Source organism: Macaca thibetana, chromosome 4 (assembly GCF_024542745.1).
Source record: "Macaca thibetana thibetana isolate TM-01 chromosome 4, ASM2454274v1, whole genome shotgun sequence".
NCBI lineage: Eukaryota > Metazoa > Chordata > Mammalia > Primates > Cercopithecidae > Macaca > Macaca thibetana.
In genome coordinates, this window is record NC_065581.1 from 28,750,790 (window position 1) to 28,775,154 (window position 24,365).

A 24,365-nucleotide genomic window follows, 5' to 3' on the forward strand; every position below is an offset into this window, starting at 1 on the left:
AGAAGCATTTTGTTTTAACCTACAAATTCTTTCATCCAGGAACGAAATCTCTGAGCAGACAGCAAATTGTGCATAAGTTAACTTTCAATTTTCATATGAGGTATTTTCTGCATAGAAACCCCGTTCTTGCTTTGGTACTCCAGGTACAAAATGACAAGCGATGTAATTTTCAGTTATTTTAAAACATTTATTAATGAATACTTAATCTAGCGTAGACCGAGTGTCCGGCATTGTTCTAAGTAAGCGCTTTAACATTTTTAACTCATTCAATTGGGTGATTCAGTAAGCGGGAAATTCCAGAGACAATCGATTAGGAGTTAGCTGAGAGTAGCATAACCTTTTGAAAAGACAGTTATGAAGATGACAGAGAAGAAATGGGGAAGTCATTTCTGGAAGATTTGATCGCTGTGTTCAAGCTTCTGAAGCTGCTAGAACCTCGGTGGTTTAGACAACCAGTCTATCTTCCTCGGATTTTTCTGTAAATTCCACGCTGCTCCAGCTGGGAGCTAGGGGATAGCCCTAGAAATACCTACACAGTAATTTAATGTTCTGGGCCAAAGCAGTTTCGGGATTGCTTCATCTCTCAAGCACTTCAACCTTTCTTCCCCTATGAACGTACAAATCATGTTTTTTCCTAAGAGAGGATAGGAGAAGGTTTAATTTCACATTAAATTAAATTAAATTAAAACCTGCTGTCACAAAACTGAGAAACAGGCGAACAATGCATTCAGCATCATCTCTGAATGCACATTTGATAAATTTACCGGTAACTACTGGAGAAAAAGCAGACTTTTGTTTCTCTCCTGTCAAGGTTTGGTGACTCTGTGCTGACTGGCTCCTGTCTGACAGTATTGAGGCATGAATCTTTGTTTCTTGGTCTGTCTAAAGAGCAGCCCCAGATGTACTGCTTATTATTTCTTTCTTATATCTGGTAAGATATGGGCACGTATGACTTCTCTACAAGTTTCCAAAGAAAAATCATGGTGCTCCTGATATTATTTCACCGTCAAATGGAAGGTGTGATTTCTTTGTTTGTTTGTTTTGAAATGGAGTCTTTCTCTGTCGCCCAGGCTGGAGAGCAGTGGCCTGATCTCAGCTCACTGCAACCTCGGTTTCCTGGGTTCAAGCAATTCTCCTGTCTCGGCCTCCTGAGTAGCTGGGATGACAGGCATTCCCGAGTAGCTGGGATTACCACTCCTGGCTAATTTTTGTATTTTTATTAGAGACGGGGGTTTCACCATGTTGGCCAGGCTGGTCTCGAACTCCTGGCCTCAAGTGACCCACACGCCTCAGCCTCCCAAAGTGCCGGGGTTACAAGCGTGAGCCACCGCCTCCGGCCAGGACGTGATGTTTTTATGATCAAGTTAAATGAAGCAGGACTTTTTCTAATTAATTGCCCTTTCTCTTCTCTTCCCCCATACATTCACAGTTTCCAAAACTTCCTTGAGATGGGACACTCTTTTGTCATCTTGTCAGTTCTCTCCTTGAATTAATAAACTTTGACACATACATAAGATCAATTTGACTAAGAAATTTTATTTTGACATAGACATAAAAGTAATATGGTTTGTAAAATTCCTGTATATACGGAAGTCTTTTAATCTAATGTTTCATAGGAATTCAACCCTCTAGGCCTGGTGGTGATCACTGCTTGAACACACGCTCTTCTCATGATATCACACGTTGTCTCCTCTATGTGCAGCAAGAATCTCTTGCTTCATTAGTTTTTATGCCTCTGCTATTGGAAAACAGTCTGGTTGGGACCCCTGTGAAAGGAACTGTCTGGGTTAATTTATCTTGATTAATGCCTCTTTTTTTTCTTTTGTTTTCCTTCATTTTCCACATAAAGCTAATTGGATTAGAGATGAAGAACTCTTCTTCCAATGCTACCATTTTCTTTCCTTCTCATATAAGCTATTACTCATTGTTCACAGGAAAAAAAAATTTCCTGATTTTGCATTTTGGCACAGTAGGTTCCGTTTATTCACCAGACTTGCTACTGATTACTCGTCAACTCAGAGAGAAAGTCGAAAAAATAAAACCAAAATATGCATCAGGACAAGAGGAGGAAAGAGAATGTGAATGACTGCTAACAACAAACAAACAAAAACAAAAACAAAAAAAAGTCAACAGCTAGGGTCAATGAATCAATCTATAAATATTGAGAGCCCGTAGGCTTGTACTACACTAGTCACTATGGAAAATGAAACACGACCAAGACACAAATCTCACCTCTCAACACCCCCCAAATCCCGATTTTCTCAACTGTAAAATGGGAATAAAAGTATTATAGTATTTACTATATAAAGTTGTGATGAGTCAATAACATAATACACAAAAGCAGTCTGCCAATTATCCAAATCCGTGTTATTAATGTTATCATCATCATCATTCTTCTCACGGGTACTTAGGGAATGAAGAAGACTGATAGTGTGAATAAGTTTTCTAGTGGGCAGAAAGAGTCACCTGCTAAAATGAAGTGTGGAAAAATACAATGGCGTGTGTGTGTGTGAGAAAGAGAGGGAGATTTGGAGGTGGGGTGGAGAAGACCCTACCTGAAGTGGGCTTTGAAGAATGAACAAGATTTTTATTAGGGAACAAAATGGAAACCAGCATGCCAGGACAAGCGATCAGGAGAAGCAAAAGCGCAGAGGTGTGAAAGCTCTTAGATTGTTCAGAACTTTGAATTCTGAACTATGTATAAACCTGGAAAATCTCGGTTACCTATGGGATGGCATCAAGATTTCAATTTCAAGCTTTCTTGTCATGCACAGTAAAGCTGGAATTAGAGTTCCTTATATATGGCAGTTGCTGACAAGTCCGTACAGGTACATACGTGCTTCCCAGAAAATTTCTCAAGTTGGTAGGTCCTGGGGAATCAGTTTAGCTCTAAAGAGAGGACTCATCGGAGATCTCCGTTCAACTTCCAGGAATCTGTGAGGATAGCTCCAAATCTCACTCTCATGCCCAGCCTATCAAACAAAGCAAACCTGTTGGACTGAAGCTGTGGGATCCGGACTGAAACAGAACCAGCGAGAAAGGCAGTCCTCCTCGATTCCTAGAGAGAACACATTCAGCCGGCAGTTGGATAGAGGATACTAGCAAGTGCCTCGCCAGGGCCGGGAACAGGGACATATTCGTGTCTGGTTTACATTCGTCCTTCTGGTGGAGGCGGGAGGGTCGCTTGAAGCCTCGGATTTCGAGATCAAACTGGACAAAAAAGCGAGACCCCCGTTTCTACCAAAAAGAGAGAGGGTTGGGGGGTGGGAGGAGAGAGAGAGAGAGAAGGGAAAAGAAAGAGAAAGAAAGAGAAAAGCTAGGCACGGTCACTTGTGCGTGTAATTCCAGTTGCTTGGAGGCTGAGGCAGGAGGATCTCTTGAGCCCAGAAGTTCGAGGCCGCAATGAGCTCTGATCGTGGCAAAGCGAGGCCCTGGCTCAAATACATACATACTTTGTTATGACTCTGTGTGCCCTTACTCTTTCCTCAGGTGCACGCTTGGGCTCATTACTGCTCAGAATTTTAGAATCACAGATCCAGCAATGACCAGGCAGCTGCAGCTGTCAGGGACCTCCACCACCTACGCAACTGATCCGCGGGGACTGTGGGAGAAACCCTCCTACTCTTTTCTTTCTCCTTTGTCCTTCTCATTCCTGACTCCTTCAGGATTCTCAGTCTTTCCTCCGGGAGGTAGGGATTCTATGGAGAGAGAGGGGTTGTGGGCGTAGTTCTGTTGCGGGTTCAATCCCGCCAGCGGCCCCCCTACAACCCAAATTGTCTTTCTCTTTTCAGACTTCTCGCCAGTCTTGTCTCGCTCCAACCTCCTACCTCCACCCCATTCCCCAGTGCATTCGTAAGTTTCTCCAAGCAGGCTGTTCCAGATCGACACTAAGTTTCAATCCCGAGCTGCGTGACCCAGCACCAGTTCAGTCACGATGATGACTTGCAATCGCTTAATCAGTTTGCCTTTCCTCCTAGCTGTGAGAGTGAGGACCGCCGGTGTCAGCGTTCATCCTGAATATTCAGTGCCCAGGCACAGAGTAGGCATTCAGTCAGTACTTGTTGAACGGGTTAATGGATTCCTGGTGCTCACTGGTTGATATCGTCACTTTCAAATAATTTCTGCCATTTTTCTATTTTGATTTCACCCTTCTAGTTTATCGTGCAGGAATGCAAACACCAGAGAGAAAATCAGTCTCTGGATTGATGCCTTTGATGGACCAAGATGCAGCTGATGAAACATTGAACACCTAGCAGGAGGGCACCGTTGCTCTGTGTCTTTGAAGGTTAAAGCTGTCAAAAAGTGGTTAGTCTCCCTCTAGTTCGGCCATCTTGTTCTCAGAGATCTAGAACTGGTAGGAGAATAGAGCCTTGATAGTGGAGAGGAGATTATTGCTGTTGTGAGGGACTGAGAGAACCAGGCAGAGAGCCCAGATTGACACAGCAAGTGAGAAAAGAGGCGCGCCTACCTTGGGGAATACGGAGGAACAAAGGAAAGTGAGACCAGGAGAAAGAGCAGGGCGTGAGCAGGCTGGGCGCCGTGGCTCACGCCTGTAATCCCAGCATTTCGGGAGGCCGAGGCAGGCTTATCACAAGATCAGGAGTTCGAGACCAGCCTGACCAATATGGTGAAACCCTGTCTGTATGAAAAATACAACAATTAGCTGGGCGTGGTGGCAGGTGCCTGTAGTCCCAGCCACTCGGGAGGCTGAGGCAGGAGAATCGCTTGAACCCGTGAGGCAGAGGTTGCAGTGAGCCGAGATAGCGCCATTGCACTCTAGCCTGGGCGACTCAGGGAGACTTTGCCTCAAAAAAAAAAAAAAAAAAAAAAAAAAAAAAAAGAGTAGGGAGTGACTATATTGCTTTTGCTTTCTTGGAAATCTTTTTTCTTAGTAATTTTCCTAAAGTAATTTCCTTAGGAAATAATGTATTGCTAAGAGTACTGCAACTTTCAGTATTAACGAGATACTTTTAGTGAATTAGCCCTTTTTTTTTTTTTTTTTGGTGGTGGTGAAGGCCATATGAAGACAAAGCAGAGGGATATTTGTAGGTGCTGACCTTGAAGGCTGGAGAGATGTGGCTATAAGTAAACAAGCAACCACCAGACGCTGGAAAAGGCCAGGATAGGATTTTACCTAGAGTTTCTAGAGCGAGCTGGACCCAGCCCACACCTTGATTTTGGCCCACATACTGATTGTGGATTTCTGGCCTCCAGACTTGTAAGAGAATATGTATCTGTTGCTTTTAGACACACAGTTTCTGATAATTTGTTACAGTAGCCGCAGGAAATTAACACCAGGCACTATGCAATAAATTCCGTATGAACAATTCAAGTATAAGAATTTGTAAGACAGCCGGGCGCGGTGGCTCAAGCCTGTAATCCCAGCACTTTGGGAGGCCGGAACGGGCAGATCACCTGAGGTCGGGAGTTTCAGACCAGCCTGACCAACATGGAGAAACCCCCATCTCTACTAAAAATACAAAATTAGCCGGGCATGGTAGCGCATGCCTGTGATCCCAGCTACTCGGGAGGCTGAGGCGGCAGAATTGCTTGAACCCAGGAGGCGGAGGTTGCGGTGAGCCGAGATCGCGCTATTGGACTCCAGCCTGGGCAGCAAGAACGAAACTCCGTCTCACAAAAAAAAAAAAAAAAAAAAAAAAAAAAAGAATTTGTAAGACAGCCTAGTTTTCATAGGCATAGGCATATTGGATAAAAACTTCTGTCAGCATTGATTTTAATGAAGATGAATGACAAAACAATAAACTCCACCGCTTGCTTTATTATGATCTTATTTCTGTCATAATTTTTTGCACAATGCGTTTTTATTTTAGGACTCAGTCAAAATTTTGGGCCAAGGAGACAGATGCGCTGTCACCTGCACTAAGAGAAACGCAAAGAACAACTTTATCAATTCATTGCATTATAGTACAGCAGCAACTATACTTCTAAATGATTCGAATCTTGGAGTTTCAAACTGAACCGTCATGTGCCTTTTCTGCGGAGACCGCGGGTCACCTTCTGAATTTTTACCTTCACAAACAGCTACAACTGCGCTCTTTCGCACGGCGCCCCCTTTTTTCGTAGATTTCCCTCGGCCAAACCACTCGAAACTCGCTCAGCAGCGTCGGGACTCCAGGCAGGCGTCACCTTCCACAGCGAACCTGCGACCCACAGCGTCCCCTGGGACTCTCGGTCCGCGAGGCCGCTTCCTCTTACATCGGTGACACAAGTGACGGGCGTCTAGGATCGGCCGGTTTCCTTCCTCACTGCTCCCATCAGTGCGACAGCAAAGTGTTGGGGGTCGGGGTGTGTCGCGGCTGAACAGCAGCCGGAAGTTCTCTGGTGGCACTGGAGGGAGCTCCAGAGAAGAAGAGGTCGTGGGGAGAAGACACACCTTAAACGCGGTAGGGGGCAACATTCCCCAATGGGGAAAAAAGATAGGCCTTAAACACCATAGGGGGCGACATTCTCTACTAGGGAGAGTGCGGAAAGGAACCCCCCCACGACCCACGGTAGCGTGGCCGAGCGGTCTAAGGCGCTGGATTAAGGCTCCAGTCTCTTCGGGGGCGTGGGTTCGAATCCCACCGCTGCCAAGCACTTTTCATTCTCACTGGGAACAGTTTTTAGGAGAATCCCTTTCCGAATGTTCAGTATGGATGGTTCTTACGTATCAATCCCATTCTTTCTCCTCTTTCACTTCTGTTTACCACGGAGCTAGAGATAACCGTCCACAGAACAATGTTCCTCTGTAATTGAGAGGACAATGTACTCCAGGCGCCTCAGATACCGCAATGAGTGACACGAGCAAAAGGAAAACTTTAATGACACATACTTCTTTATTACAAACAAACGAATGGACGTCCGACCCTCGCAATCTGCTCGTAACTAAAGACAGATTCTGCTAGTTCCTCTGAAGGATTAATTTTGTTTGTTTTTGAGGCAGAATCTCGCTCTGTCGCCCAGGCTGGAGTGCAGCGGCACGATCTCGGCTCACTGTAACCTCTGCCTCCCCGGTTCAAGCTATTTTCCTGCCTCAGTCTCCCGAGTGGCTGGGATTACAGGTGCGCACCACCACGCCCTGGCTAATTTTTGTATTTTTAGTAGAGACAGGGTTTCGCCACGTTGGTCAGGCTGGTCTTGAACTCCTATCCTCAGGTGATCCTCCCTCCTTGGCCTCCCAAAGTGCTGGGATTACAGGCTTGAACCACCGCCCGCAGCCTGAAGGATTAATTTATGTTTGGAATCAGCTGCGGTTCTTCCTCCAGCCTCTCTGTAGTGTGCTCACTTCGCGCTTGGACTAGAGAAGAGACAACTCTAGGGAAAGTGCCAGTGCCTTGCCTTACAACTGCCAGACACATCCAGCCAGGTACCTTCTCTGTGGGCTTCTCAGTACCCCCTATCTCTGTGGTTTCCAGGGGAGCCCTATCTCCTCCGAGCAGTTCTGTCTGCATACTTCCGGTCTGTCTCATTCTCTAGACCTTAGCTTGGAAGTTGTTTCTCCCTGGAAGCCTTCCCTAATCTTCTCTTCCTCCTTCCAGCTTCATAGTTAAAGTTTGGGAGGGTATGGAGAGGATGTGCAAGGGAACAGCACAGAACGTCCTTGCCCCACAGAACTCAGAGTTTAGCGGGGTTCTCATGGGGGTTCACAAGGATTAGATAAGTTACTGCCCTAATATGCGACAAACTCTACTAAAGAGGACATAGTTTTTTATGTGTAGATTTTGAATGATGTTCCAGATTTAAGAGAAAAAAAAGAAAATCATATGAATTGTATGTTAGAAAGAAGGACAATGACAGAATTGTTCCCAACTGGGATAACAGGTGCAGGCCACACTGGCTAATTTTTGTATTTTTAGTAGGGGGGGGGTTTGCCATGTTGGCCAGGCTGGTCTCAAACTCCTTACCTCAAGTGATCCTCCCTCCTGGGACTCCTAAAGTGCTGGGATAACAGGTGTGAGCCACCACGCCTGGACACCTTTACTGATTTTTGAATGCTAGTCCACCTTCTCCATGCTAGAATAATCTTTTTTTTTTTTTTTTTTTTGAGACGGAGTCTCGCTCTGCCACCCAGGCTGGAGTGCAGTGGCCGGATCTCAGCTCACTGCAAGCTCCGCCTCCCGGGTTCACGCCATTCTCCTGCCTCAGCCTCCCGAGTAGCTGGGACTACAGGCGCCCGCCACCTCGCCCGGCTAGTTTTTTGTATTTTTTAGTAGAGACAGGGTTTCACCGTGTCAGCCAGGATGGTCTCGATCTCCTGACCTCGTGATCCGCCCGTCTCGGCCTCCCAAAGTGTTGGGATTACAGGCTTGAGCCACCGCGCCCGGCCGCTAGAATAATCTTAACTTGTTCAAGACATGTCATCTTTTAAAAAATGTATATTTCTGGATTCTGTTTGTTACTGTCTCAAGATTTTTCTCACTACATTCATGAATGATAATAGCCTGTAATTATCTTTTTAAAAAAATTTCCAGCAGCCAGGCGCCGTGGCTCACGCCTGTAATCCCAGCACTTTGGGAGGCCGAGGCGGGTAGATCGCCTGAGGTCAGGAGTTCGAGACCAGCCTGGACAACATGGCGAAACCCTGTCTCTACTAAAAATACAAAAAAGTAGCCGAGCGTGGTGGCGGGCGCCTGTAATCCCAGCTACTCAAGAGGCTGAGGCAGGAGAAGCGCTTGAACCTGGGAGGCAAACGTTGCAGTGAGCCAAGATCGCACCACTTCACTCCAGCTGGGTGATAAGCGAAACTCTGTCTCAAAAAGAAAAACAAAATAATTTCCTTGTGTTGTTTGTTTTTCCTCATCATTCCTTAATGGTTTGGTATTAAGGTTACACAGGCCTCATAAAATGAGTTTAACATTGGGATTATTTTTCCTTGCATGTTTAGTAGAATTAACTGGTGAAACCATCTGAGCCTGAAGTTTTCTTTCTGGGACTGTATATCACAGGTTCTACTTAAATAATTGGTATCAGACTATTCAGATCTTCTATTTTTTTCCTGTACTAGTTTTAGAAGAGTCTTCTTAAGGAAATATACCAGATGAACCTGGAAAATCTTTTCAGCAGAAAGCAAGGAGGCTATTGAAGACTACTTTAGTCATGTTAAACAAAAAAGGCTTGTGCTGATGCCTATGAAGTAGTCTTACCAAAACCAAATCTAAAACCCCTAGATCTAACTATTAATTTTTAGGACATACAGGGACAGAGGAACATGTTAAATACTACCAAAGGTGTGCAATAATTAAAATCCAAACTGTGAAACTCAATAGCACCAACCACCTAGTTAATCATTAAATAAATTTCAAGAAAAAAGAGATATGGGGAGAACTTAAATGTTAAAAGACTCAAGATATGTACGAACTAATCACAATGTATTGACCTTATTTGAATACTTTTTTTTTTTCTTCTGAGACAGGGTCTCATTCTGTCACCCAGGCTGGAGTGTGGTGGCATGGTCACGGCTCACTGCAGCTTTGACCTCCCAATCTCCTCTCCCGAGTAGCTGGGACCACAGTCGTGCACCACCATGCCTGACTAATTTTTGAATTTTTTGTACAGACAGGGTCTTGCTATGTTGCCCAGGCTGGTCTTGAACTCCTGAGCCCAAGTGATTCTCTTGCCTTGGCCTCCCAAAGTACTGGGCTTACAGGTGTCAGCTATGGTGCCAGGCCTGTTTTTTCTCAAATGTTAAGAAAAAAATGGCATTAGAGAAATATTTGAACACCGAATGAATCTTTGATGATGTTGGCAAGTAGATGATTTTGTTTAGGTATGATAACTGTACTAGTGTTAGTTTATTTATATTTTTGGTTTGTGTTTTAGAGATGGGGGTCTTGCAATATTGCCCAGGCTAACCTCAAACTTTAGGGCTCAAGGAGTCCTCCCACTTCAGCTTCTTAAGTAGCCGGGACTACAGCATAGGCCGTCATGCCCCTGGCTCTATTATTAGTTAGTTTATTTATTTATTTATTTTGAGACGGAGTCTCACTCTGTCGCCAAGGCTGGAGTGCCGTGGTGTGATCTTGGCTCACTGCAACCTCTGCCTCCTGGGTTCAAGCAATTCTCCTGCCTCAGCCTCCCGAGTAGCTGGGATTACAGGCACCTGCCACCATGCCTGGCTAATTTTTGTATTTTCAGTAAAGACGGCGTTTCACTATGTTGGCCAGGTTAGTCTCGAACTCCTGACCTCAGGCAATCCACCCGCCTTGGCCTCCCAAAAGTGCTAGGATTACAGGCGTGAGCCACCGCGCCTGGCCCATATTATTAGTTTTTTTAAACAGTCATTATCTCCTATAGACAATTAAATACTTATGGATGAAACACAATTTCTGTCATTTACTTGAAAATAATCTTAAGCAGAGGGAATGGGTGGGGATACAGATGAAACAAGATTAACCCTGATGTAATAATTGTTGAAGTTGAATGATGTGTACATGGAGTTCATTTTTCTATTGCCTTTGCTCTTGCATGGATTTGAAATGTTCTATAATAAAATTTGTTTTTTATTTATTTATTTTTTTGAGATGGAGTTTCGCTCTTGTTGCCCAGGCTGGAGTGCAATGGCACGATCTCAGCTCACCGCAACCTCTGCCTCCTGGGTTCAAGCGATTCTCCTGCTTCAGCCTCCCGAGTAGCTGGGATTACAGGCAAGAGCCACCATGCCCAGCTAATGATCCTGAACTCCCGACCTCAGATGATCCGCCTGCCTCAGCCTCCCAAAGTGCTGGGATTACAGGCATGAGCCACTGTGCCTGGCCAATAAACTTTATTTTTTTTAATAGAGGACGACTATAAAACCTATGGGAAGCTCTGACGGCACGACTATGACTTGCTTATGTTCACTACAGGTTATCTGGCTAGGCCACTTGCTGAGAAACTCCTGATGTATCTTCAGGTCTATTCTGGTTGGATTTCTCACTGAAAACTGTCTTTTGTCTGGGAGGTGAAAGCCAGACCCTTACCTTTCTGGGAGACAAGGAAAGTAGGCTGGAGGCATCGGCATTCAGAATGCTCCTTTTCTCAAATGGAATTCCTGTCCTCGATTGTGTCTAACCCACATATCCTTTGTTTAACCTTCTTCAGAAAATAAACCTCCAATCTTCTTTGGGCTTGAGGACCTAGGACTCTGCTTGCTTCCTAAATAGCCTTTGACAGACTCTCCTCATTTTAGTCTATTCATCCTCATGTCCAGGGGTATATGGTGCCACCAATTCTTGAGTCGTTTAAGATTCTATGATGTAAAATAGATTTGTCTTTTTTTTTTTTTTTTTTTTTTTTTTTTTAGAAGTCTCACTCTGTTGCCCAGAGACTGGAGTGCAGTGGTGCAATCTCGGCTAACTGCCACCTCCCCCTCCCCCTCTCCAGTAGCTGGGACTATAGGCATGCGCCACCAAGCCCAGCTAATTTTTGTATTTTTAATAGAGAGACAGGGTTTCACCGTATTGGCCAGGCTGGTCTCAAATTGCTGATCTCAAGTGATCCTCCCATCTCGGCCACCCAAAGTGCTGGGACTACACATGTAAACCACTATGCCTGGTCAGATTTGTCCTTTACTTGCCCCCTTCAGGCTAAAATTTGGCTTTCTTAGATTCAATGTCATTACTACTTATCCATTTTTCAGTTTCCAAAATTTTGTAGTTGTTTCCTCTGTCATTCTTCCTGATTATGAATGGTTTTACTGTAGCATTAGTGTAGTTCTGAGGGGGAGCAATACCAGATACACGTAGTCAAGCTACGATCCTTACCAAGAAGTATCTTATAATCTTTCTTAAACTTAAATGAAATGGGCATTCTCTATTTCTTTTGTGAAGGTAAAGTAAAAAGAATCTCATAATATCAATGTTCCTGGTAAAAATTTTGTTTGCATGTAGAACGTAATTAGATTTAAAAAAGTGAGTTTTACCTGGTGATTTTTATATGTAAATTATAACTTAGACTAACTCTTGTTTGGTAACTCTTCAGAATTAGAACTACAGATATCTTAGGGTTTCAAGCAACATGTTTTATCATTCAACTATGAACCTGACCTTTGAATTTCTTCAGCATTATTCTTACCAAACTTATTACCTTAGGGCAGAATCTGTTCCAGTTGAGTATCTCCTAAATGTACAGATGTCCTGTAGCTTCTACTTGTGGACTGTAATTCTAGTCTGGGATAGTTGCAGAACAAGATTAACCCACTGTTCATAAAGTAGTCCTTCAAAATTTTCAAGACATATCTTTTTTACCTGGTAAAAGTCTAAAATTTACTAAAAAAATACGCTCTCAAAATGTTCATTTTGTGTGTTTAGTAAACATCAAAAGACTTCTGGAGGTCAGGCTAGTAATTTCTTTCTTTTTTTCTTTTGAGATGGAGTCTCGTTCTGTTACCCAGGCTGGAGTGCAGTGACATGATCTTGGCTCATTGCAACCTCCGCCTCCTGGGTTCCAGCGATTCTCCTGCCTCAGCCTCCTGAGTAGCTGGCACTACAGGTGTGCACCACCACGCCTGGCTAATTTTTGTATTTTTATTAGAGACAGGGTTTCACCATATTGGCCAGGCTGGTCTTGAACCCCTGACCTCGTGATCCTCCCTCCTCAGCCTCCCAAAGTGCTGAGATTACAGGCCTGAACCACCGTGCCCAGCTCTTATCTGTGATTTCTAAACCTGTTCTCTCCCTGTCTCCCTTTTCACTTTGAATCTCAGCAATCCTGATACAATATGGAGAAGTACCATTCTAGCTTTATGTTTAAAAAATTGCTAAAAATGATTGGTGTTTATAAATTAAAAACTGTTTTGTGCTGAACTGAGGTATAACTTCATGTCTGAAGGATGTGGTGCACGCATATGGGAATTGCCTAGGAAAGCCTGAGCACAGAATTTAATAGTTATGTGATCCTGGGCAAGTTTGTTAATCTTTCTGTGCCTCAAATTCCTGATCTCATAGGGATGTTGTATGGATTTAAAAAGTTTAAATGTGTAAATCCCTTAGAACAGTGCCTAGGACACAGCAAGCACTAATAAGTGTTTATTATTATTAGGAAGATTGATAAACTCTTGGAAGTAAATGTGCTCACTGAAAAAATACTGAATAAGAACGTAAAGAACAATGTCTTTGGGGAATCTCACAATTAAGGGTCAGGAAATCAGGAATAACTAATATAGGAGACAGAAGGACCAGCCTACGAGGTAGGAAAAACAGAAAGTAACACCAGAATTGTTATACTCAGGCACTGGTCAAAATACTAACTGCTGAGGTCTGAGAAACAGTTACTGGCGAGAGGGATTTCCTACTCCCATCAAGTTCATGGGTTCTCCATACTTGATGTTTTCTTTTCTTATGTCCAGTAAGATTTGAGCTCACTCTAAAAGCTTTTCCACACTCCTCACATTCATAAGGTTTCTCTCCAGTATGAACTCGCTTATGTCCAATCAGAGCTGAGCCCTGACGGAAGGACGTGCCACACTCACTGCAGGTGTATGGCTTCTCACCAGTGTGGATTCTTTTGTGTTGCCTCAGGACTGAACTATGATGGAAGGCCACTCCGCATACCTCACATTTGTGACGCTTCTCTCCAGTGTGAATTCTTTGGTGATTGGTCAAGTTTGACTTCCCACCGAAAGCTTTCCCACACTCTAAACATTTGTAAGGTTTCTCTCCAGTGTGGATTCTCTGATGGATGGTAAGGCAGTGCCGGTCTTGGAAGGTTTTCCCACAATCTCCGCATTGATAGGGCTTCTCCCCGGTGTGCTCTCGTTCATGAGCCCGGCGCTTACAGTTATGACGAAAGGCTTTCCCACACTCCTCACACCTGTAACGTTTCTCTTCAGTGTGCATCCTTCTGTGTTTGGTGAGTTCTGCCTTGATGCTGAAGTCTTTTCCACACTGGGGGCACCCATAGTGTTTCTCCCTAATATGGATTCGTTTGTGCTTGCTTAGGTCTGAGCTCCGACTGAAGGCCCTTCCACACTCGCTGCACTCATAAGGTCGTTCCCCAGTGTGGATTCTTATGTGTTTGGTGAGGTCTGAACTCCCGCTGAAGGCCTTCCCGCACTCCTCACATTCATATGGCTTCTCTCCAGTGTGGATTCTGCCATGGATGGTAAGGGAATGCTTAAACTGGAAGGCCTTCCCACAGCAGTTACATTCGTAAGGCTTCTCTCCAGTGTGGATGAGCTGATGCATACACAGACAGTTCCTGGTCTTGAAGGCCTTCCCACAGTCCCTGCACTCGTGAGGCTTCTCCCCACTGTGGGTTTTTTTATGTCGGCAAAGAGCTGATCTACTGTTGAAAGCCTTCCCACACTGGATGCAGTTAAAAGGTTTCTCCCCTGTGTGGATTATCTGGTGCACAGAAAGCTGATTTCTGGTCTTGAATGCTTTCCCACACGCATCACACACATGGGGTTTCTCAGCAGAATGAATCTGCTCATGGAGAATTAGATCTGAGTGCCAACTGAAGTTTTTGCCACACCTGGCACATTCATGGAGTTTCTGTGCTGTACTATTACATTGACTGTATTTTGAGTTTGGATTCGGGTTTTCTCTAAGCACCTTCTGGTTCTTTCTTTTTTTGCAGGTTACTTCCTCAGAGCCTTCTTTCTCTTCTCTCAGTTTCTCCCTTATAGGTGTTTTCCATTGATTCTCTAATTTGACTTCCTGAACACAAACTTCTCTAACCTCAGGATCCTGGGAATCAACTTTTAGGAGACTGTTAGATTTCATCCAGTAGGCTTCTTCATTTTCAAAAATCTGTTGTTGTGAACTTGCCTTTTCATTCTCAGGCCACATCTTATCAGTTGACACTTTAACAAGAAAATACAAATGTCAGAGGAAAGAAAATAAGTGAGATGGGAGGGGTGAAGCAATGTTAAGCTGTTTGAAGAGTAAATAACTTTTCCGTGCTGGAAAAATTACTGACGTTGTGGCCAAAAGTCAGAACAGGCTGAAATGATGAAAAGTATTGAGATATCTTATTTTTTATTTTTATTTTTTTTTGAGATTGAGTCTCTTTGCTGGCCAGGCTGGAGTACAATGGTGCAATCTCAGCTCACTGCAACCTCTGCCTCCAAGATTCAAGTGATTCTCCTGCTTCAGCCTCCCGAGTAGTTGGGATTACAGGCGCCTGCCACCATGCCCGGCTGATTTCTGTATTTTTAGTAGAGACGGGGTTTCACTACATTGGCCAGGCTGGTCTCGAACTCCTGACCTTGTGATCCACCTGTCTCAGCCTCCCAAAGTGCTGGGATTACAGGTGTGTGCCACCACGCCCGGCCTTGAAATATTTTAAACTCAGCACACTTTATAAAAAATCCTTAAAAACCTACTCCTCTATAGTCTCTTAGTTTAGTGAGTGTAAACTCTATATACCTAGTCATCTAAGCCACAAAACGAAATAATCTTCAATTCTATCTCCCTCGTATTTACCCAGCTAACATTTTACAAACTCTACCTGTGAAGAGAGTTACAGAGGAGGTGTTGAAATGCTGATGCAGTCCCTTTTCAAGGAACTGTCTGCTTTGCTCCCAAGGGTGGGCCCTGGAGAGCCGTATTTCTATTATGTGACTCAGCACATCTGGTTGGGACAGATTAGATCCGCGCAATACCTGACCCAAACCAGGCCAGATTCTCTCATCCTGGACTTTAGAATTGTGATCTGAAGGCAGGTAAGGCCAGCTTTAAGAGTAGCTCAGTCTTTAGCACTTAAATTTGAGAACTAGTGGTGGTGGGATGGTATTTGGTACAGACGAGGGAATGTTCTACCATCTGGTCTGAGAAGCAGAGGTCAATTTGTCTAGAAAGAAGAATGAAGCTGACTCACAAAGATGCAGGGAATACAGTTGGAAAGAGGGCCCTGATGGTTTCGAGTCTCTTCTAGGTCCTGACACATACCTGCCCTTAGGTCCTATGACACATCCTGAATAATAAATAAATTCATGTTTTTCTGCTTAAGCTAGCTTGGGTTAATTCTATTGCTGGCAACCGAAGACTCCAAATGCATCTTGTTAATATTATCTCTGAACTCTATCTCTTCCTCTTTATTTCCACTGCCAGGGCATTCTCACTCACTAATTGCTATATCCCTCAAACATCCTTTAGCCTGAATCCCTTCTAATCCATCCTCTACACTGCTTCCAGATTATTCTTTCTGAAAATCAAGTCTAATCATGTCACTTTTTAGCTTAAAATACTTCAGTGGCACTCCACAGTTAACCAGACAGGAAGAACGTAAAGCATACGTCAAGAGTCCTGGCTCTAGAGTGAGACTGCCTAGGTTCAAATCCTAGTATGACACTTAATAACTCTTAATACCTGTGTGAACTTGGGAGGACGCCTTCACTTCTCCTTTGCCTCAGTTGCTTTATCTATAAAATGAGCTCTAGGCTGCCTATGATAATTAAATGAGTTAATGTTTGTAAAGCACATGCCACACTGAAGTACTTTAATCAATATTAGCTGTTACTATTTCAAGTTTTGCAGTTTAAATTCCTGGAGAAAACTCCCAAAAAACAGACATCATATCGTGATCTTGCCCCTTTCTACTACTTATGAACCTCCCCAAAGCTATTCTAAGTCCCTTGCTGTACTCATACTGAACAACTCACAGTTCATATTCTTTTATTCCTCAGTGCTTTCTCACATGTTATTCCTTCTGCGTAGAATGCCTCTCACCTGTCTCAATTTATGAGCCCTGGAGTAACTGATACACAGAAGGGTGATAAATATTCTGAGCTTTTTTTTTTTTTTGAGGTGGAGTCTCACTCTGTGCCCCCGGCTTGGAGTGCAGTGGTGTGATCTCGGCTCTGTCTCCTGGGTTCAAATGATTCTGCTGCCTCAGACCCCCCAAGTAGCTGGGATTACACCCAGCACGCACCACCACACCCAGATAATTTTTGTATTTTCAGTAGAGATGGGGTTTCACCATATTGGCCAGGCTGGTCTCAAACTCCTGACCTCAGGTGATCTGCCCATCTCGGCCTCCCAAAGTGCTGAGATTACAGGCGTGAGCCACCGTGCCCAGCCTCTGAGTTTTTTTTGAAGGCCAAATTGCAAAAATCTATTAGATAGGTTGCAAAGAACCAATCAGATAATGACAGAATAACTGCCCAAATAGTTTGTCATTGTTTCAATTTTCTTTTCCTTAAGTTTCCTAAATGGGTTTCCTTTCTGGGCCCTTTGGGCTGGATGATCCACCGAGAATGTTCCATAACCATCATGTCACATGGAAAATAAGAGGGAACTGAAAAGTTTCTCTATTACTCACCTGGATAGGAGCAGCTTAGGGACTCCCTGTCCTGTGGATCCTGCACACAGGGCTCTACTCCTCGCTCCAGATGAGAGATTAAAGGAGGTTTAGGAAATGGAAATCCTGGTTGCAGAAAAGAAATAAGTGTGTAGAGTAACATATAACTTAATGCTTAGCCCTGATCCTTCTGTTTGCATATGGAAACAGGAAATAAATGTTAATTTAGAGAAAACGGGTTTTCAGGGGTCTAGTAACATGTAAAAGAACATGTTTGGGGACTTTCTCAGAAAAGTCACACTCAGAAGGAAAGAGAAGGTTCTGGGAAACAGTCATTTGGGTGTGCTTTCCTGTCTTTTATTTTATTTTGTTTTTGTTTAGGAGAATGGGAGTCTGTATAGGAAGACTATCAGTTTCAGGCACCTAGAAGGTAGTTCATGACTAGGAGTGGAATATAGAACACCTCATAAAAAAATGAGAGGCTTGAGGAAGCAAGAACCCAGAGAAAACAGAAGCTAAGTGTCTCCTTTTCACTCAGGCAGACTCTTATTCCAAATCAAAAAACAGCAGCTAAGTTAGCCAAAAATTATCTTGCTATGTAACAGAGGCAACTCAAAACTCTTAATTTTTGGGCAAGATCCTGATGATAAAGAATAGGGACTCTGACTTTCAATATGAGACCTCATATACATCAATAAATAAAGCAATTAAATAATAAAAAAAGAAGGTAGAAAGCGTTAAGTCAAGTGCAGGGAAGGTCCTTACCAAGTGATACCATGTTCCCATAATTTTCCAACATCACATGCTTATAGAGATGCCTTTGAGCGTAGGTCAGACTCTGCCACTCCCTGTTAGTGAAGTTCACAGCTACATCCTCGAATGTCACTGACTCCTGAAATAATATGCTCCTGTTATCCGGGAGAAAACACCATAGTTTCCTCAGGAAACAGGGGCAGAAGAAAGGAATTTGCAAGGAGGAGGTTTATAGATGTGAAAGGCTCTTCCCTTTTGTTGGATATTTACAAATGAGATGAAAGGGAGCTTGGGGTTTTGATAGCAAAAAAAAAAATGAAAGAGAAAACAACCCACAAGTGGTTTATCACGCAACAAAATGTTCCTTATGAGAGGGAGAACCCTGATTTAGGAGTTGCACAGCCAGAGAATGCAGTGAAAATAAGGCCATATTTTGGAGGTAGTGATGTATCTTCCAGAAGGAGGAAAGGGGCCTCAGCTCACTTGGGCCTGGCTCATCAGTGTGATATCTGCTTGCAGCAGGTTTCCTTGGCTTCCATCTTTAGTGAAGGCAGGACACTGGGCAGGTAATAGAGCTGAGGGAAGATAAGTAAGCCAAGAGTCAATTTAGCACGGTATTACTCCTGCATTCATCTTCTCTTCCTCAAATGTAGAAGCTTCTGCAGCTCTAACCTAGGGTTTTAGGCTACTGCCTTACAGTTTCCTTCCTCTTCATTATTTTTCTAGTCTCAGCTTCCAGTGTTGGGCATCAGGCCCCGGCACAGCAGCCAAGACGTCTCTTGGAAGTGCACTCTCCTCCTCTCTCAACTACTGTTTTCCTGTGCTCTCTGCCCTGGAATAAACTTTCCCCCTCGCCAAACATCTGGTAAAAAGGCCCAAATCACTTACTCCCTGGTTTGGAATAACCCTTCTTCCTGTATTTGAATACTGAAGTCATTTCTTCCAAAATACTTGGGGTAGAAGGAGAGTGAAAGAGTGTGTGTGTGTGTCTGCACATGTGCGTGTGTACATGTGTGCGTGTTGAACAAAAGCATCCAGAGATGCTTACTTCTTCTGGTAACTTAATGGCTGGTCTACCTCCAGTAGTTTGTTACAAATTTTTTTCCTTACTCTTATTAGAGAAGAATCATTCTTCCCGATTTTGCACCTCTTTCCTACTAATTCCCTAGTACCGAGCTATCCTCCCTACATCAATATAGTATAGCACACACAGCGTTTTAAAATGCAAAATAAACTTTATTAAGAATGTCCAAGTGTTCAGGTATAATTCATATGATTGGGTGAGAAGTAGTTTTTATTTTTATTTTTTTTGAGACTTCGTCTCACTCTGTTGCCCAGGCTGGAGTGCAGTGGCACCATCTCGCCTCCCTGCAAGCTCCACCTCCTGGCTTCACGCCATTCTCCTGCCTCAGCCTCCCAAGTAGCTGGGACTACAGGCACCCACCACCACTCCTGGCTAATTTTTTGTATTTTTAGTAGAGACGGGGTTTCACTGTGTTAGCCAGGAGGTCTCAATCTGCTGCCTTCGTGATCTGCCCGCCTTGGCCTCCCAGAGTGCTGGGATCACAGGCGTGAGCCGCCATGCCCGGCTGAGAAGTAGATTCATATTACTAATTAATAGGGCCTGACTTTATTCCTTGTAGGCCAGCTCAATCTTTCTGTAGCTTCAATGTTTAAGGTGCCTTGTTTTTCTTGATAGTTTATCAACACATCCCTAAGTCCAAATCTGAATAATTGCTTTCTGCTAGTAAGACACCAGTAGGGTCAAAGTAATCTATTGGTAAGATTTTAGGATCACCCTTTGGCTTTAGACCCTCAAGACTATCATTCCATTTTTACCAAAACCTGATTTTAGAACCAAGCTGATTTCTTTTCACTGAAATTGCCCAAGAAGACTTTTCTTTAGTTTCAGCTACTTACAGCTTTTGACCAAGACCAAGGCTGCATCTCAGTCGTGGTGGTTCCATACAGTTTTTTCTCTGTCTCACTCTAAAAGCTCCGAGTTCCTTTATAACTGTCTCAAAAAGTCTAAACTCACCTGGATGGCACACAACTCACAGAAGACACATGTTTGTGCCTTGTTAATGTTACATAACAGTTCTTTTCCTTATAACATTAATACACTTAAAGCTCTCAATTGGATGTTTTCAACCATTATTTTATTATGAATATTTTCAAGTACATAGAAAAATTGAAAAAATTATATAGGAAATATCCATATATCAATCACTTACATTCCAGAATTTACGTTCTGTGTATTTGCTTTATCACACACTTATTCATTTATCTATTCCTCTATTGTTCATTAATGTATTTTATTTTTTGAATAATTTCAAAGTAAGTTGAAAGCATCAGTACACTTTACCCCTAAACACTTTAACATATATATCATTAACTGGAAGTTCAATATTTGTTTACATTCTTTTTTGAGGTAAAATTTGCATATAATGAAATGCACATGTCTTAAATGTACCCTTAGAGAAACTCTGACAAAAGCATACCCCTATGTAACTCATTCCCCTCCATATACGTCCCTACTGGTTTTTACCATATCTTCTTCACAACTGGGAAAGTCTATCACTCATAGTGATTCATAAGCTTTATTTTTTAGCTTTAGCTTTAGAAATTGAAAGGTTAGTTATTCCTCTCAAGTTAAAAGTGAATTTAGGAAACAGGCTACATGAAGAAACAACATAAAACTTTTCGTTAGAGCACTATACAGATATTTTGTGGGATGAGATTAATACATTTGTATTGTATTATATGATAGGTGGCTATAGAATTTCTGATCCTGAAAATCCACCACAGCAGATTTCAAGATCTTTTGAGAAAAAAAGGACTGGGAGACTCGTGCATCCGAGTTTAGCAATAGCTATTATTTTCTATTTCTAAATTTATAAAAAAGTTATGTTCCATATTATTAATTCTCATTTGTGATCCCTTGTACAGCAGAATTTCAGGATTCTTCCTCTGGATGTTTCAACACTATATCTAGAAACACATTTTGTTTTTATTTTTTGCAGGTAACATATACTAAAAAGCTTACTTTTGAATGTGCCTACTCCTCTGTCCAAAAGTCTGTGCCTTTCTGGGTCTGGTTTTATGACTCCTGAATTGCTATATACCATCTCCTAGGTTGCACCTCCAACAGCATTTTTTTTTTTTTTTTTTGAGACAGAGTCTTACTCTGTTGCCCAGGCTGGGGTGTAGTGGCATGATCTCAGCTTGCTGCAACCTCCGCCTCCTGGGTTCAACCGATTCTTCTGCCTCAGCCTGAGTAACTGGGGTTACAGATGCATGCCACCACGCCTGGCTACTTTTTGTATTTTTAGTAGAGATGGGGTTTCATCATATTGGCCAGACTGGTCATGAACTCCTGACCTCAAGTGATCTACCCACCTAGGCCTCCCAAAGTGCTAGGATTACAGGCATGAGTCACTGCGACCGGCCCACCATCAGCTTTTATACAAATCTTAACCACTTTTCCTCCTCACATAAGCCCCCAAAGAGCACAGGGCTTCAATGGGAAAACTTTTGCTTCTTCTTTTGTCACTGCTTTATTTCATATTTCGGAGCTATCTATACATCATTTAAAAGTATCAGGGCTCCAAAAAGGTCTGCAGAAATAAAATTGTATATATTCAAATTTTACATGTTGGCAAAATTATGCTTGGGTCGGAATTACTGAATTATACCACAAGTTTTACAAGTGTAAAATATTATGTGTGAATATTTACCATATATCTCAAGTTATACAAATAGTAAATGTCTGACTGCACTGAGTCTCTCTGATAAATTGCTTTGTAGAATCTTTTATGAATTTTTTTCAAAATTTAAGATACAGACAAAAACTGAATATTTAGTTCCTCTAAGATATTGATCCAAGCCTAGTATAGAAACAAAATAAGACTTTCTATAAATGCTCATTAATGAACAGATTTTTGGGCCCCAGTGTAGCATTCTGTACCCACTCTGTGTCCTTACTCCCTTCTCAGCTGCCATGACTCCTGCCACAATCTCCTGTGTACCTCACCTCTTTCCTGAGGGAGCTGGGTATCCTGGGGGGTCCAAAGCAGCTGGCTTGGTGGTCCTGAAATCTCATCTGACAGCACAACCTATCGCAAGGCATAGAATGAATTCAGGGAAGTTATGAAGGTGAGAAAAACACACAGGAAGATGCAAGCAACCATACAGGTCTATCCATGGAAACCGTCTCCCAGAAATACCAAAAGAGGGAAGAAAATAATAGACTCAGTTCCTAATACCTTATGAAAATTAGAAATGGCATCTACAACTACAAAGCTTTAATGATCACCCGGTCAAGCAGGAAAAACAGTATCTAGGAGAAGATACCTCCAACAGTATCTACAGTCAGACACACCACCACTCACATTGCTTTCCTTCTTTCTTGGACTCACTTCTCCTTCTTCCTCCTTGTGATATATCACAGATCCTCCTCTTCTTACCTCCTGCATCTTTTTACCCAGGTTTCTTTAACAGTCTTCCACTGCTGTCCTGGTTTCTTCCTACTGGTCAGATCCAGTTCTCAAACAAGCTGTGAAGTGGCTCCAGTTGATGCCAGCCTCCTTTGGAGAACACATATTTTGGTGGTGCCAGCCAAAGGGCCCTTCTGACCCACAGGGCAGCTGCTGTTTGGCTTAATGTGTCAAACACTGCCCTGGATTTGGGTTTCATTAGCAACACTAAACCAGCTGTGATCTCACTTCTTGTTTCCTTGCATATTTGGTGAAGGGAAAAGAGGAATGTGACCACAGAAAAAAACAGGGAGTCACTGAGAACCTAAGGCAGGAAGACAAACTGAAAATGTGAACATATCTAGAATACAATCTCTATTGCTACCACCTTTTTCTGAGCCACCGTCACCTGCTATCTCCCCTCCTTTCCATTACTGTGGTAGCCTTCTAACTGGTCTCCTTTCTTCAATCCTTGCCTTCCTCCTGTCTTTCTTAATAGAGCAGTTTGAGTGGTCCGTTTACAACTTGAGTTGGATCATTTCATCTTTCTGCTGAAAACTCTCCAGTGGCTCAACCTTACTTAGAATAAAAGCTGAAGTCCTTACAGAGGTATGCAAGGCCCTACTGAATGTGCCCACTACTTCTAACTTCCTCTCCTGCTCACTCAAAATAAAAGCTGAAGTCTTAAGAGTGGCACACAAGTCTACGGGATGTGTGATTCTCAACACCTTCTACTCTTCTCCCACTCCCTCAATCTTCTTCAGCCACACCGACCTTCCTTCCTTCCATCTTAGGGCCTTTCCATTGGCTGCTCCCTTCACCTCAAGCGATCTCCACGGCTAATAATCTTGCCTCCTTCAAGTGTTTTCTTATATGTCATCTTCCCAAGGAGGTCTACGTTAACTAAGTGCCTTATTTAAGATTGCAACTTATCCCCTCCTTCCAATCCTGATGTGCCTTACCTTGCTTTACGTGAATTCTTCTTTTTCTCTATAGCACTTTATCACTTTCCAATATGGTGCATAAGTGACTTATTAATATATACACTGTTTATGGTCGTTCTACCCTCGCTAAAATGTAGGCTTTTAGGCTCCGTGAGCGCAGGAATTTTTGTCGTCTTGTTCACTGTTGTATTCTCAACGCCTAAAACAGTGTTTGCAATAGTATGTGCTGGATTCAAAATTAGCTGACTGAATGAATATATGAATGGGTGCTGTAGAGAAGAATAAAAAGAATGGGTCAGGGGTGACAAGAGCAAAACTCCGTCTCAAAAAAAACAAAAACAAACAAACAAAAAAAACCCAGAATGGGTCAGGGGCTCCTGGGAACAAGACGAGGGGAGGAGGTAGGGCAGACAGGCGGGAAAAGCTCATTTTGGGGAATGGCTTCGAGGGAGGAAACCGCAGTAGACCCCCCTCCTCAAATCTGACCCCAAAGCCCCGCCCCTGCCTGCAACCCCAGGGGCCCGGGTATTTAGGTGAGAGGTGCGGCGGCGCCAGACTCCTCTCATCTGCAAATCCCGACCCAAGCCGGCCCAAAGCACAGACCTTCCCGCAGACACTCTCCCCAAGAAAAGAGAAACAGAACTATATAGAAACTCCACTTCCTAGTCCGCCAATTATCATTTCCGGTGATTTTCTAGGAAAGGCATCAACTCTCTGGTCTAGGCGTTCCCTCAAACTCTCCGCCCTCCTCGTCGCGGCTCAGCCTTGTAGGAGTTCTCGTGCGTTTATGGCGGGTGCAAAGGCGTTGCAGAAATGTTGCACTTTTGCCCCATTTTTCCCATGTAGAGGAACCTCTAGATAGGAATGGACAGAAGTTTTGTAACAAATATGTGAAAAAGTTACTTTTAAATATTAACTAAGAAGACAAATAATTGAATTTTTTTTCAAAAGCAAAGATTATTTTAAGCCTATG

At 43.2% G+C, this 24,365-nt stretch overlaps 1 protein-coding gene and 1 non-coding gene across 4 annotated transcripts; one reads left to right on the plus strand and one right to left on the minus strand.

Annotated features, from left to right (window-relative positions):
- Positions 1-6,511: 6,511 nt before the first annotated feature.
- On the plus strand, positions 6,512-6,593 carry TRNAL-AAG (transfer RNA leucine (anticodon AAG)). The gene has a single exon. It is a non-coding gene; the product is annotated as a tRNA-Leu (tRNA).
- Positions 6,594-12,988: 6,395 nt separating this feature from the next.
- Positions 12,989-24,070, minus strand: ZNF311 (zinc finger protein 311). 3 transcript variants are annotated; one of them, XM_050788394.1, is made up of 8 exons: positions 23,996-24,070; positions 23,411-23,661; positions 22,440-22,559; positions 22,007-22,088; positions 18,457-18,548; positions 17,986-18,112; positions 17,242-17,346; positions 12,989-14,782 (listed from the first exon to the last, which is right to left on the minus strand). In XM_050788394.1, the coding sequence occupies exons 3-8, from the start codon at positions 22,446-22,448 to the stop codon at positions 13,203-13,205; spliced, it is 1,995 nt and encodes a 664-aa protein (XP_050644351.1). In that variant the 5' UTR covers positions 22,449-22,559; positions 23,411-23,661; positions 23,996-24,070; the 3' UTR covers positions 12,989-13,202. The 3 variants fall into 3 exon arrangements, with proteins under 3 accessions (XP_050644351.1, XP_050644349.1, XP_050644350.1); XM_050788392.1 differs by having other exon boundaries at positions 22,365-22,559; XM_050788393.1 differs by lacking the exon at positions 23,996-24,070 and having other exon boundaries at positions 22,365-22,773; positions 23,411-23,982.
- Positions 24,071-24,365: the final 295 nt, after the last annotated feature.

What these genes read in the sequence shown, in the direction of transcription:
- ZNF311 (XM_050788392.1), bottom strand. Translation starts at nt 22,448, where the DNA reads ATGCAGGAGGTAAGAAGAGGAGGATCTGTGATATATCACAAGGAGGAA. An exon ending in CCAGCTCCCTCAGGAAAGAG is followed by an intron (nt 18,549 to 22,006) that starts GTGAGGTACACA and finishes ATCTTCCCTCAG; the next exon opens with CTCTATTACCTGCCCAGTGT. An exon ending in CCTAAGCTGCTCCTATCCAG is followed by an intron (nt 14,783 to 17,241) that starts GTGAGTAATAGA and finishes TTCTTGTTAAAG; the next exon opens with TGTCAACTGATAAGATGTGG.